This window comes from Nanorana parkeri, unplaced genomic scaffold, assembly GCF_000935625.1.
Source record: "Nanorana parkeri isolate BGI_ZX_2015 unplaced genomic scaffold, ASM93562v1 scaffold1833, whole genome shotgun sequence".
In the NCBI taxonomy this organism is placed as follows: domain Eukaryota; kingdom Metazoa; phylum Chordata; class Amphibia; order Anura; family Dicroglossidae; genus Nanorana; species Nanorana parkeri.
Genome location: NW_017308101.1, coordinates 134,963 through 147,341, shown reverse-complemented (window position 1 = coordinate 147,341; position 12,379 = coordinate 134,963). Strand labels below are relative to the sequence as shown.

Genomic DNA, 12,379 nt, shown 5'->3' with positions numbered 1-12,379 from the left:
AATGAAGTTCTGAGTGCATGCCATGTATGTACCTCGAAGCCGCTTTCGCAGAGCGGCGCACCAAGGACAGCGGTAACTAGTCACTCGTTGTCTTGCAGATGAAGACCGATTGTCAAAGAGAAAGAGTATCGGGGACACAATATCCCTGCAGGTGGAAGTGGAGTCACGCAACAGCCCGGAGAAGGAGGAGGTAATGTATCAGCTCTGATGCAATGACGTACGATATTATAATGTCTTCCGAAGCCTTGAATGAAGCTGGCTAAGTGCTGCTGAAAGGGCTGATTGTGAAAGAGCAGTTGCACAGAACCTCAGGCCATTCACAGAACTCAGGGGAGTCGGGTTATTAATGTTCAACTTCATTCAGCTAGAAGCTGCTTAAAGCGATAGTAATCAGCCAAACCAACATTGAAATGTTGTGCCCCCAGGAGGTGTTTGCCATAATGTCCTAGTAAGCACAGCACACTATGGCCGACTGTGACAGGAGATCAAAGGGAATTCCGTATACGAACTCCCTTTGATCTCCTCTCAGTCCCCGAATGCAGGAAGTGATGTATATTACATCACGTCCTGCATTCAGTGTCACTCTTCAGCTACAGAAGCTGATGAAGCAGATCTCTGCTTCATCTGCTTCTCTGGGGGTCCCCAGGTGACATTATGGGTCTTGGAGACCCCTGATGTCTCCATAAAGAGGACCTGTCATGTAAATTGGCTATCCCATATGGGGCTTCTTAGCCCCCCATGTAATAGCAATAAAGTTGTGTGTAAAAAAAAAAGTAATACAAAAATTAAAGAATCATAAAAAAAAATAAAGAAGCATAAAAAAAAATAAAACATTTTTTTAAGTCCCCGCCTCCCACATACACACGCAGATATGCGTCGGGTGGGCCTATGTGCGAAAACGACGATTGCGCCTATTGTGCCGCACATGTTACATATCGCCACAAACGTCGGCGTGGGGTCACAAAAGAAAGCTCTATCTGTCCCCAAAAATGTTAACATAAATTGCAAGGCTATAGTCCGGTCATGCTGACTGGTGACATTTTTGACTGACTGGTGAGACACAGTCAAATTTTTCAAGCCCTGGTCATAGGATTTTTGCCTACACAGACGAGGGTGCATTTCTCTGACCCCCCCCCACCTGGGCAACCTTACACAACCTTATTGGCCTTATGGTAGCACCGGCCCTGCTCACCTGTCTCATACTGCCACCCTTCAGCCCCTCACTTCTCTTATACTGCCACCCCTTGACCTGTCACCTCTCTCCTACTGCCAACCCTGGGCCCCTCACCTGTCTTATACTGCCACCCCTGGGCCCATCACCTGTCTCATACTGCCACCCCTGGGCCCCTCATCTGTCTCATACTGCCACCCCTGGGCCCCTCACCTCGCCAATACTGCCACCCATGGACCCATCACCGCTTTCATACTGCCACCCCTGGGCCCCTCACCTTTCTCCTACTGCCATCCCAAGGCCCCTTATCTGTCTCATACTTCCACTCCTGGGCTCCTCGCATGTGTCAGGAGCTCTAGTGACCTCAGTCTGTGCAGTCACCCAGCTGCGGGTGTGTGCTGCCCCCCTCCAGTCCCTGTCCTGCTGGGACTACTGGGGCTCCAGGAACAGTGGGTATCCAGGCACCAGGGACTGTCGCTGTTGGAGCTCCAGGAACGGTGGGTAGTCAGGGCTCCATGAACTATCACTGCTAGGGCTCCAGGGACATTTTTTTTAGGGGCCCGATGCTCGATGCATGTGTAAGCTCCCAGCGCTGGCTGCCCACAATAAATAAGAAAGCTGGTTTGGGGACACATTCCTTGGCAGTCCAGTGGTTGATTATTACGGTCTGCACCTTTGGCTCATGCAGACCTTACTAATCCTTCCTTTCGGCCCGGCGCTCAGTGAAGTCTGTTAGAGCGCACGCTCTGACTTACAATGAATGACGGCACCGCCAGGAGCGACTATGTGGTCTGCATGTGACAGAGAAGCAGACCGTGTACCTGCTCCTCCCAACTCAGGTATGTAGTCAGTTACTGTGTGCCTGACTTGTCAGCCGGACGCAGGCTGCAAGGTACCGGTTGGCGGGCCGGTACTTTGAGACCCCTGCTGTAAAGCATCTCCTATACATGCAGTTGTTGTTGTTGTTTTGAACCTACCACCTTATGTTTGTACTCAGAAGAAATAGAAATAAAGGAGAGAGGACAAAGAGGACTGAATGCCCCCGTCAGGGACAATGTTTGGGCTTTAGGTATATGTTTATGGGGTTTTATGCTGCAGATATGTTTTCCCTCTAAGAGATTCTAATATTTCCTTTCTGTTTCCTTTTCTCTCATCAGAAAGCTCCAGCGGAAGAGATCACGTTCGAGACATTAAAAAAAGCAATAGGTCGGTGAACTGAACTCTTTGCCATTATTTTCTTAAAGGGAAGTTCTAGTCTCTTCACGAATGTTTAGATATAGGAGCGATCCGTCTAATATACTTATCACTGTTTATAATGTTTACCAATTATCTATGTACATTGGAGCGGCCATATATGCTCATTATATAAGCTGACTATGCTCAGTAGTACAATAAAGTGGTGGTGTGTCACTGGTCTTGTCCTAAGTCTCTCGGCCCGGCCACTGGCTTAGTCTACATCTAGGGACAGAGAAATGTTTGTCCCCAGCCCTGCCACCTGCTGAAAGCATGATGAGGGGCTTCTTTTCTTTTCTTGAAGCACGGCTCACTTGCCTTATTTAATTTCTGTTTTATATGTTGTGATGCACCATTCCACCCATGGACCCTCATTTCTGCAATCTGAGAATCCCTTTTTCTATTCCCAAACTGGCCCACTGCATGTTACTGGTGATACAGGAAGAGAAGAGAGGACATTAAATACATATCAAATGACTCTGTGAGGTGCTCTCTAGATTCTGGCTAGAGTGAATTGCAGAGATTTGTGTATACTGAGTGCACTCTTCTCTTCCGTTCACTGAAGGACACAGGGGAGACATTGAATCTCTAACAATTGGGTTATAGCACCACCTTCAGGAGTAGGGCACCAGGCAGAAAAAACTAAAGCACAGCCTAGGGGCATGCCCCTGATGGTGGCCATACATCCCATCTGCTAGAGTCAGCTCAGTTTTTTACCTAGTGTCTTGGAGTAAGGACTTAGGCTTCCTGATGGGAATCGTTTTTCTTTTCATTTTTCAGGGTGTTTCTGTGTTGATTTTTTTTCTTGCCTGCAAGACCTTCAATCAACAGCTGAGCTGGGTGACAGGCTGGATAATATAGATCCTTGCAGTCCCCCTGAGCTTGGCTGGTGAGCGCATGCAGATCCTTAGCTACGTGTGGGGTCGGCTGCGACAGCCCTTGCCTGGATCTAGGGCAGTCTGTGAGTGTTCCTCGCGGGGAGGAGGGGGCACATATTACCGAGTGACTTGTCACTTTGTCACAGTGTCCCCCCAGATTGACAGTGCGCATGCTGCAGCTGGAGGCGGCCTGTCAAGGGGATGGTACCCTCCACATAGCCTCAGTAATGGGTAAGTATGCACCCTCCTTTCCCCTATTTTATTTGGGTGGCTTGGATTGGACTATGGGTGCCCCCTTACCCTCTACTCCCCTGTATTGTGTTCAGATGCTGCACTTCTCGTCAGGGGGCACATGTAAACGGCAGTTCTGTATAGCCTGTCTCAGTGTCTTCAGACTGGCAAGCAGTGCCTTACTTTTATTCATTGGTGGCCGTCTACCCAGGGAGTCCATGTTGTAGTTTGGGTTTCTGGGTGCCTGGATGTACATACGATGGTGGGTGCCTGGTAGCCCTTGGTGGGGGTATACCTGATGCTTGGGAGCATTTGAACAATGTCAGGTGCGCCTCTAGGCTGTCCTTTTGTTTTTTTCTGCCTAGTGTCCTACTCCTGAAGGTGGCACTATATCCATATATTTAGACATTTAAGATGTCTACTGTGTCTTTTAATGAACGCAGAGAAAAGGATATTATGGTGAGTACAAAAATCCTATTTTTGTGCTGGCTATCATTTACAATTTACTCTTGAAAATGTTCTTTAATCCTTTAATGCCCATTCAGATTTATGTCCTAATATGATGTGTATGCTCACCTCAAGGCATTGATCCAAGACCTTTCTTATGCAGCAATTTATGGTGCCTGTGGGCACATGGAGTCTATTCTCAAATTTGCACATGCATGTGCTTTGTGTGGTCATGCCATTCCGTACAGGCAAAGTCACATTAACGGTGTTAGGGTGCTAATAGCCAGGACTCCCAGGGAATGATCACCTGCTCCTAAAAGCCCATCTGCCACTGCTAGATACTGTCAAGGAGCAAAGAGAGCAGGATCCACATGATGTGTGGTAGACTTTGTAGCTTGCCAATTAAAAAAAATGCTCTAGGGCTTCAGGCTGGAATTTCTATCCAGTTCTATAAATTCAGGGAACAGGAATTCAGAGACTGTATACTGGCACCTGGACACTAGCAAAAAAAACAGTGACCAGCCTGGTATAACCCCTCCTGCTCCCGACATGCGTTACTTTTTCACTAGTGTCCTAGGAGGATAGACACCTATACTCTGCCTCTGTCTTCCTTTCTGCTAGCCCTTCATTTTTTTTTCTTGAGTCAAGGTTATTTTTCTCTTCAAGCTGTGAGCTGGTTCTATACGCAGCTATCCGCATCAGCATATCCTCAGCAGTAGCTTTAGGGGCCTTATAGACCCCACAGGAATAACGATTACGAGGCTTGCCTGGAATGTGACCTTCGGGCATTGGGCTCTTTATTGTGGCGCTTTCCAGACCTGCAAGTACTGTGTCACTTAACCACGGAGCACCTTCTGGATGCAAAGCCTTGGCACAGCCCCCGGGTGACACTGTCTGACTTTGTGAGTAGGCTGAGCACCAGGAGCTACCTGTCAGAGAACAATCAATAAAAACCAGACAAGCATTGGGTGCTAGTTAAAATATTTATTAAGAACATTGTCTACAGGAGCAGGCAGAATCATAAACCGGAACAAGCCAGAGTCAGGAGCCAGAGTGGGTAGTAGTCCAAGCCAGGTCAGGAACACAGAGGTCAGCGTCGTCGGGAACAAGCCAGGAGCAGGAGCCAGGAAATCAGCGTTGCCAGGAACAAGCCAGGAGCAGGAGCCAGAGGAGAACGTCAGCCAGGATCGGGTCATACACAGAATAAGGATACTCAGAGCAGCAGGAATGCACTAGCAGGAAGACCACGCAAGGGCAAGGTCAGACTGGACTGAGTGGCCTATATATAGTGAGTGGGGTGACATCATCACTCAGAGACAGGAAACTCCCATCTGTCTCTCTTAGATGATGCTCTCCTGTCTGGCCATAAGAGGGAGCCTGCGAGTAGTGAGCAACTTTCCAGAGTCTGCTCAGGCAAAGGGGGAAACACAGGTGAGTAAAATGGCAGCCAAGCCAGAATGCTGCAAACCAGTAAAGTCAGGGTGGAACCCTGACACTACCTCATGACACTCCCAGATGTTATCTCCGTTTACTGCAGAGAAGGTTAACGCTGACGGACTAAGCACTGACATCTTCCTCAGGGAGGAATGTTGTGCGCACGCTCTGCGCTTTTGTTACCACCAGTCATTGTTGAGGAAGCAACTACCTGGCACTGCTCAAGATTGCAAAGTGACACGTGGATCATCCTTGGTTGGTCTTGGTGGTGGCCACCTACACTTAACTGGTCACCTCCAATATTCTGATCACAAATTCTTCGAGTTGTAAAAGCCAAGAAATACTCAGCGGCCACTTTTATTGGTACGTCTATCTACTACAGCTAAAGCTCAGTTTTGCCTTCAAAACAGCTATTTTATATGGCATGGGTGCAGCAGGTTAAGGGAAATTTCAGCTCACGTGGACTTGCAGATTCAGCTGGTTTATCATAATTCGTTCATGCTGTGATCCTTTCAATCTACCTCATCCCAGACCCTTCATCTCACCCGTCATTAATGTACTTCATCCCAGACCCTTCATCTCACCCGTCATCAATGTACCTCGACCCACAGCCTTCATCTCACCCGTCATCAATGTACCTCGACCCAGAGCCTTCATCGCACCCTGTCATCAATGTACCTCGACCCAGAGCCTTCATCGCACCCTGTCATCAATGTACCTCATCCCAGACCCTTCATCTCACCCTGTCATCAATGTACCTCATCCCAGACCCTTCATCGCACCCTGTCATCAATGTACCTCGACCCAGAGCCTTCATCGCACCCTGTCATCAATGTACCTCATCCCAGACCCTTCATCTCACCCTGTCATCAATGTACCTCGACCCAGAGCCTTCATCGCACCCTGTCATCAATGTACCTCATCCCAGACCCTTCATCTCACCCGTCATCAATGTACCTCGACCCAGACCCTTCATCTCACCCGTCATCAATGTACCTCGACCCAGAGCCTTCATCTCACCCGTCATCAATGTACCTCGACCCAGACCCTTCATCTCACCCGTCATCAATGTACCTCGACCCAGAGCCTTCATCTCACCCGTCATCAATGTACCTCGACCCAGACCCTTCATCTCACCCGTCATCAATGTACCTCGACCCAGAGCCTTCATCTCACCCGTCATCAATGTACCTCGACCCAGAGCCTTCATCGCACCCTGTCATCAATGTACCTCGACCCAGAGCCTTCATCTCACCCTGTCATCAATGTACCTCATCCCAGACCCTTCATCGCACCCTGTCATCAATGTACCTCATCCCAGACCCTTCATCTCACCCTGTCATCAATGTACCTCGACCCAGAGCCTTCATCGCACCCTGTCATCAATGTACCTCATCCCAGACCCTTCATCTCACCCTGTCATCAATGTACCTCGACCCAGACCCTTCATCGCACCCTGTCATCAATGTACCTCATCCCAGACCCTTCATCTCACCCTGTCATCAATGTACCTCGACCCAGAGCCTTCATCGCACCCTGTCATCAATGTACCTCATCCCAGACCCTTCATCTCACCCTGTCATCAATGTACCTCGACCCAGAGCCTTCATCGCACCCTGTCATCAATGTACCTCATCCCAGACCCTTCATCTCACCATGTCATCAATGTACCTCATCCCAGACCCTTCATCTCACCCTGTCATCAATGTACCTCATCCTAGACCCTTCATCTCACCCTGTCATCAATGTACCTCGACCCAGAGCCTTCATCGCACCCTGTCATCAATGTACCTCATCCCAGACCCTTCATCTCACCCGTCATCAATGTACCTCATCCCAGACCCTTCATCTCACCCCGTCATCAATGTACCTCATCCCAGACCCTTCATCTCACCCTGTCATCAATGTACCTCATCCCAGACCCTTTATCTCACCCTGTCATCAATGTACCTCGACCCAGACCCTTCATCGCACCCTGTCATCAATGTACCTCGACCCAGAGCCTTCATCGCACCCTGTCATCAATGTACCTCGACCCAGAGCCTTCATCGCACCCTGTCATCAATGTACCTCATCCCAGACCCTTCATCGCACCCTGTCATCAATGTACCTCATCCCAGACCCTTCATCTCACCCGTCATCAATGTACCTCGACCCAGAGCCTTCATCGCACCCTGTCATCAATGTACCTCATCCCAGATCCTCCATCTCACCCGTCACCAATCCCACCTCTTCACAGAGCCTTCATCTCACCCTGTCACCAATCTGCCTCATCCCAGACCCTTCATCTGACTCTGTCACCAATCTACCTCATCCCAGACCCTTCATCTGACTCTGTCACCAATGTGCCTCATCCCAGACCCTTCATCTGACCCTGTCACCAATCTACCTCATCCCAGACCCTTCATCTGACCCTGTCACCAATGTACCTCATCCCAGAGCCATTATCTGACCCTGTCACCAATCCCACCTCTTCACAGAGCCTTCATCTCACCCTGTCACCAATCTGCCTCATCCCAGACCCTTCATCTCACCCTGTCACCAATCTACCTCATCCCAGACCCTTCATCTGACTCTGTCACCAATGTACCTCATCCCAGAGCCATTATCTGACCATGTCACCAATCCCACCTCTTCACAGAGCCTTCATCTGACCCTGTCAGCAATCTAGCACATCCCAGAGCCTTCATCTGACCCTGTCACCAATCCCACCTCTTCACAGAGCCTTCATCTCACCCTGTCACCAATCTGCCTCATCCCAGACCCTTCATCTGACTCTGTCACCAATCTACCTCATCCCAGACCCTTCATCTGACTCTGTCACCAATGTACCTCATCCCAGAGCCATTATCTGACCATGTCACCAATCCCACCTCTTCACAGAGCCTTCATCTCACCCTGTCACCAATCTACCTCATCCCAGACCCTTCATCTGACCCTGTCACCAGTCTACCTCATCCCAGACCCTTCACCTGACCCTGTCACCAGTCTACCTCATCCCAGACCCTTCATCTGACCCTGTCACCAATCTACCTCATCCCAGACCCTTCATCTGACCCTGTCACCAGTCTACCTCATCCCAGACCCTTCATCTGACCCTGTCACCAGTCTACCTCATCCCAGACCCTTCATCTGACCCTGTCACCAGTCTACCTCATCCCAGACCCTTCATCTGACCCTGTCACCAGTCTACCTCATCCCAGACCCTTCATCTGACCCTGTCACCAGTCTACCTCATCCCAGACCCTTCATCTGACCCTGTCACCAGTCTACCTCATCCCAGACCCTTCATCTGACCCTGTCACCAGTCTACCTCATCCCAGACCCTTCATCTGACCCTGTCACCAGTCTACCTCATCCCAGACCCTTCATCTGACCCTGTCACCAGTCTACCTCATCCCAGACCCTTCACCTGACCCTGTCACCAGTCTACCTCATCCCAGACCCTTCACCTGACCCTGTCACCAATCTACCTCATCCCAGACCCTTCATCTGACCCTGTCACCAGTCTACCTCATCCCAGACCCTTCATCTGACCCTGTCACCAATCTTGTCTGACATGAGTGGGTTTTTTTTAAGCCTATGCTCAACATATTGTGTGCTCAGAGATTCCCATCTACACCCAACTGTAATAAATATGCTAAAATCCCAGTTGTTGTTCTCTCACTGTATACATTATTAATGTGTTTTTGCCAACAAATCTGCACCTGGCTGGATGCCTAAGTTTTCCCCACCATTGTCTGTTCTGCATGATGATCCCGGGAGATGAGCAATCTCTTTCATGTTGCAACCACTAGCACCAACCATAATTCCATGGTTCAGAATCCCTAAAGAGAACCTGTACTGTTAAAGCTGTGCTCAAAAAAGGCAGACAGAGGACAAATGGCTAGTCACCGGTATTGCCCACATTCTCCCTACAGCTTATCTTTTCCCCAGTACCAACTTACCATGTGTTGTTCTGCACTCCAGCAGCCATGGCAGCCCCCAAAAAAAGAACCCTGGATGTATTCCTAAATACAAAGAATATTACTGGATATTGAGTTCTAATAGGTATATTAAGCACCAGAGATTGTTGATCCCGGGAATATCCGATCATCTTATGGGATCAGGAAGGAATTTTTTCCCCCTGTTGGAGCAAATTGAACCGTGCTTTATAGGGGTTTTTGTTGCCTTCCTCGGGATCAACAACAGGGGGTAATTGGGGGCATAGCGTTCTGTTTAGGTTTTTTTTTATTAATATCTCTATAGGTTGAACTCGATGGACTTTTTTTTTCTTTTTTCAACCTGACTAACTTTGTAACTATGTAACTATCTTGGAAGAGCCAAGGCTTGCACTGCAGGTCCTCAGGTACAGCTTCATCCCCAGCAAGGAGAACAGTGAGCAGCACAATAGAGACATTATCAAATCTTACTGCAAAGTTGGTGAAACTAGCAGTCAGTGGCAGCAGTGCCTTAGATGATGTCACACTCCAGATATGCAGCTATGAGGCTACAGAACAGTGTCTAGGCATGGGAAGTGCACAGATATCAGGAGTGCCTAGGCATGGGAAGTGCACAGACATCAGGAGTGCCTAGGCATGGGAAGTGCACAGATATCAGGAGGAAGTGCACAGATATCAGTAGTGCCTAGGCATGGGAAGTGCACAGATATCAGGAGTGCCTAGGCATGGGAAGTGCACAGATATCAGGAGTGCCTAGGCATGGGAAGTGCACAGATAGCAGGAGTGCCTAGGCATGGGAAGTGCACAGATATCAGGAGGAAGTGCACAGATATCAGTAGTGCCTAGGCATGGGAAGTGCACAGATATCAGTAGTGCCTAGGCATAGGAAGTGCACAGATATCAGTAGTGCCTTGGCATGGGAAGTGCACAGATATCAGGAGTGCCTCGGTACAGGAAGTGCACAGATATCAGTAGTGTCTAGGCATGGGAAGTGCACAGATATCAGTAGTGCCTAGGCATGGGAAGTGCACAGATATCAGGAGTGCATAGGCATGGGAAGTGCACAGATATCAGGAGGAAGTGCACAGATATCAGTAGTGCCTAGACATGGGAAGTGCACAGATATCAGGAGTGCCTAGGCATGGGAAGTGCACAGATATCAGGAGGAAGTGCACAGATATCAGTAGTGCCTAGGCATGGGAAGTGCACAGATATCAGTAGTGCCTAGGCATAGGAAGTGCACAGTTATCAGTAGTGCCTAGGCATGGGAAGTGCACAGATATCAGGAGTGCCTAGGCATGGGAAGTGCACAGATATCAGTAGTGCCTAGACATGGGAAGTGCACAGATATCAGTAGTGCCTAAGCATGGGAAGTGCACAGATATCAGAAGGAAGTGCACAGATATCAATAGTGCCTAGGCATGGGAAGTGCACAGATATCAGTAGTGCCTAGGCATGGGAAGTGCACAGATATCAGTAGTGCCTAGGCATGGGAAATGCACAGATATCAGTAGTGCCTAGGCATGGGAAATGCACAGATATCAGTAGTGCCTAGGCATGGTAAGTGCACAGATATCAGTAGTGCCTAGGCATGGGAAGTGCACAGATATCAGTAGTGCCTAGGCATAGGCAAGTCATTTTTTTCTTTTTAGGTTACTACTTAACCACATTTCGCCTTTCTATATATATTCCCTTTAACATATCAAAACTTCACTCTTTGAGCTCAGGTTGGCTGTAACTCACACGTCCTCCCAATTCTGACATTCGGTCAAACTGAACATCTTGCCCACGTCGGCATGCTTTGTGTATTGAGTTGCAGCCACACGATTTGCTGCCTTTGCTTTCTTGGGTTGACAATTGACCACCGTATGTGACCACTGGCCCTCTTTACAAACCCCGCTCACTATGTTTTTCTGCTTGCAGTGGACAGCGTGGCCGTGGAAGAGCAAGAGCGTGAACGAAGGCGGCAGGTGGTGGAGAAGTTCCAGAAGGCTCCGTTTGAGGAAATCGCTGCCCATTGTGGAGCCAGGGTAAGACTCAGACAACAAATCCTCAGGTCTATAGGAAAGGTGATAAATCAATTGTGGAAAGGCAAATACTATTTATATATCATTTTATTTATATTATATAGAAATGTTCTTCAGATTTTGCATGCAGCTGTGACAATTGTCTGCAAATGTCCTTCACCCCTTCTTATACCAATTCTCTGATTTTTTTTTTTCTAGGCCTCGTTGCTGCAGAGTAAACTGAACCAAATCTTTGAGCTGACTATACGGTAATAATCTATACACCGATTGTAAAAAATACTGAAATAAAAGCTGAACTCCAACAACTATATACTCAGATGAAATACATATAAGATAACTGTGTTGCCTGACAAATAATTGGAATTTCTGCCTGTCCAGTCCTGAGATTTACACAGCTCTACCACACAGCACAGCCTTGCCTGGCAGGGGCAGGACGTCTGATTTTTTCTCTGCTGCAGTTCATCAACATTTACAGATCTTGTCCCTCCCCCAGCCTGTGACTGGACAGTGAAAGGAGAAGCAGTCCCTTTCATCAGGCAAACACAGTGACAACCACCAAACCACAGTAGCCAACCACATCAGCCAAGTACAGGGAGGGCCAATGCTGTAATCCGGTCAGGCTTCACTCCATCGCACAGTGCTGTGTCAGCATGGTGGTTGCTGATTGGAAAAGAGAGCACAAGGGTGACCTCATTAGTGAGCCACTGCTTCTACATTATCCTATCATGGCCTTGACCAATCTGCTTGGCTGCAGTAGAGAAAAGCAAACGGTCCAAAGCTTGCACAACGTTTGATAGGGATGTGTGGATTATACAGTGTTTCTCAACCTTTTTTGAGTCAAGGCACATTTTTAAACTATGCAAAATCTTGAGGCGCCCCTACTGCGTTCCGTGAATGTGCGCCAAACTCAGAAGAAATGTACACTTTGACACACGTTCACGCAACACATTTGCGGTGCCATTGCGGGTTTACCATTAAGGGTTAATAAACTCTGTGATAGCGACCTAGATCCCCCCC

The 12,379-nt window shown here is 48.5% G+C and overlaps 1 protein-coding gene across 1 annotated transcript in view; it reads left to right on the top strand.

Annotated features, from left to right (window-relative positions):
* EFR3B (EFR3 homolog B) overlaps positions 1-12,379 on the top strand; it is a 122,600-nt gene that overhangs the window by 109,192 nt on the left and 1,029 nt on the right. The window contains exons 19-22 of the mRNA XM_018571766.1: positions 99-190; positions 2,329-2,377; positions 11,259-11,365; positions 11,561-11,610. Coding sequence (XP_018427268.1) covers positions 99-190; positions 2,329-2,377; positions 11,259-11,365; positions 11,561-11,610 — 298 coding nt within the window. The remainder of the gene's footprint in view (positions 1-98; positions 191-2,328; positions 2,378-11,258; positions 11,366-11,560; positions 11,611-12,379) is intronic.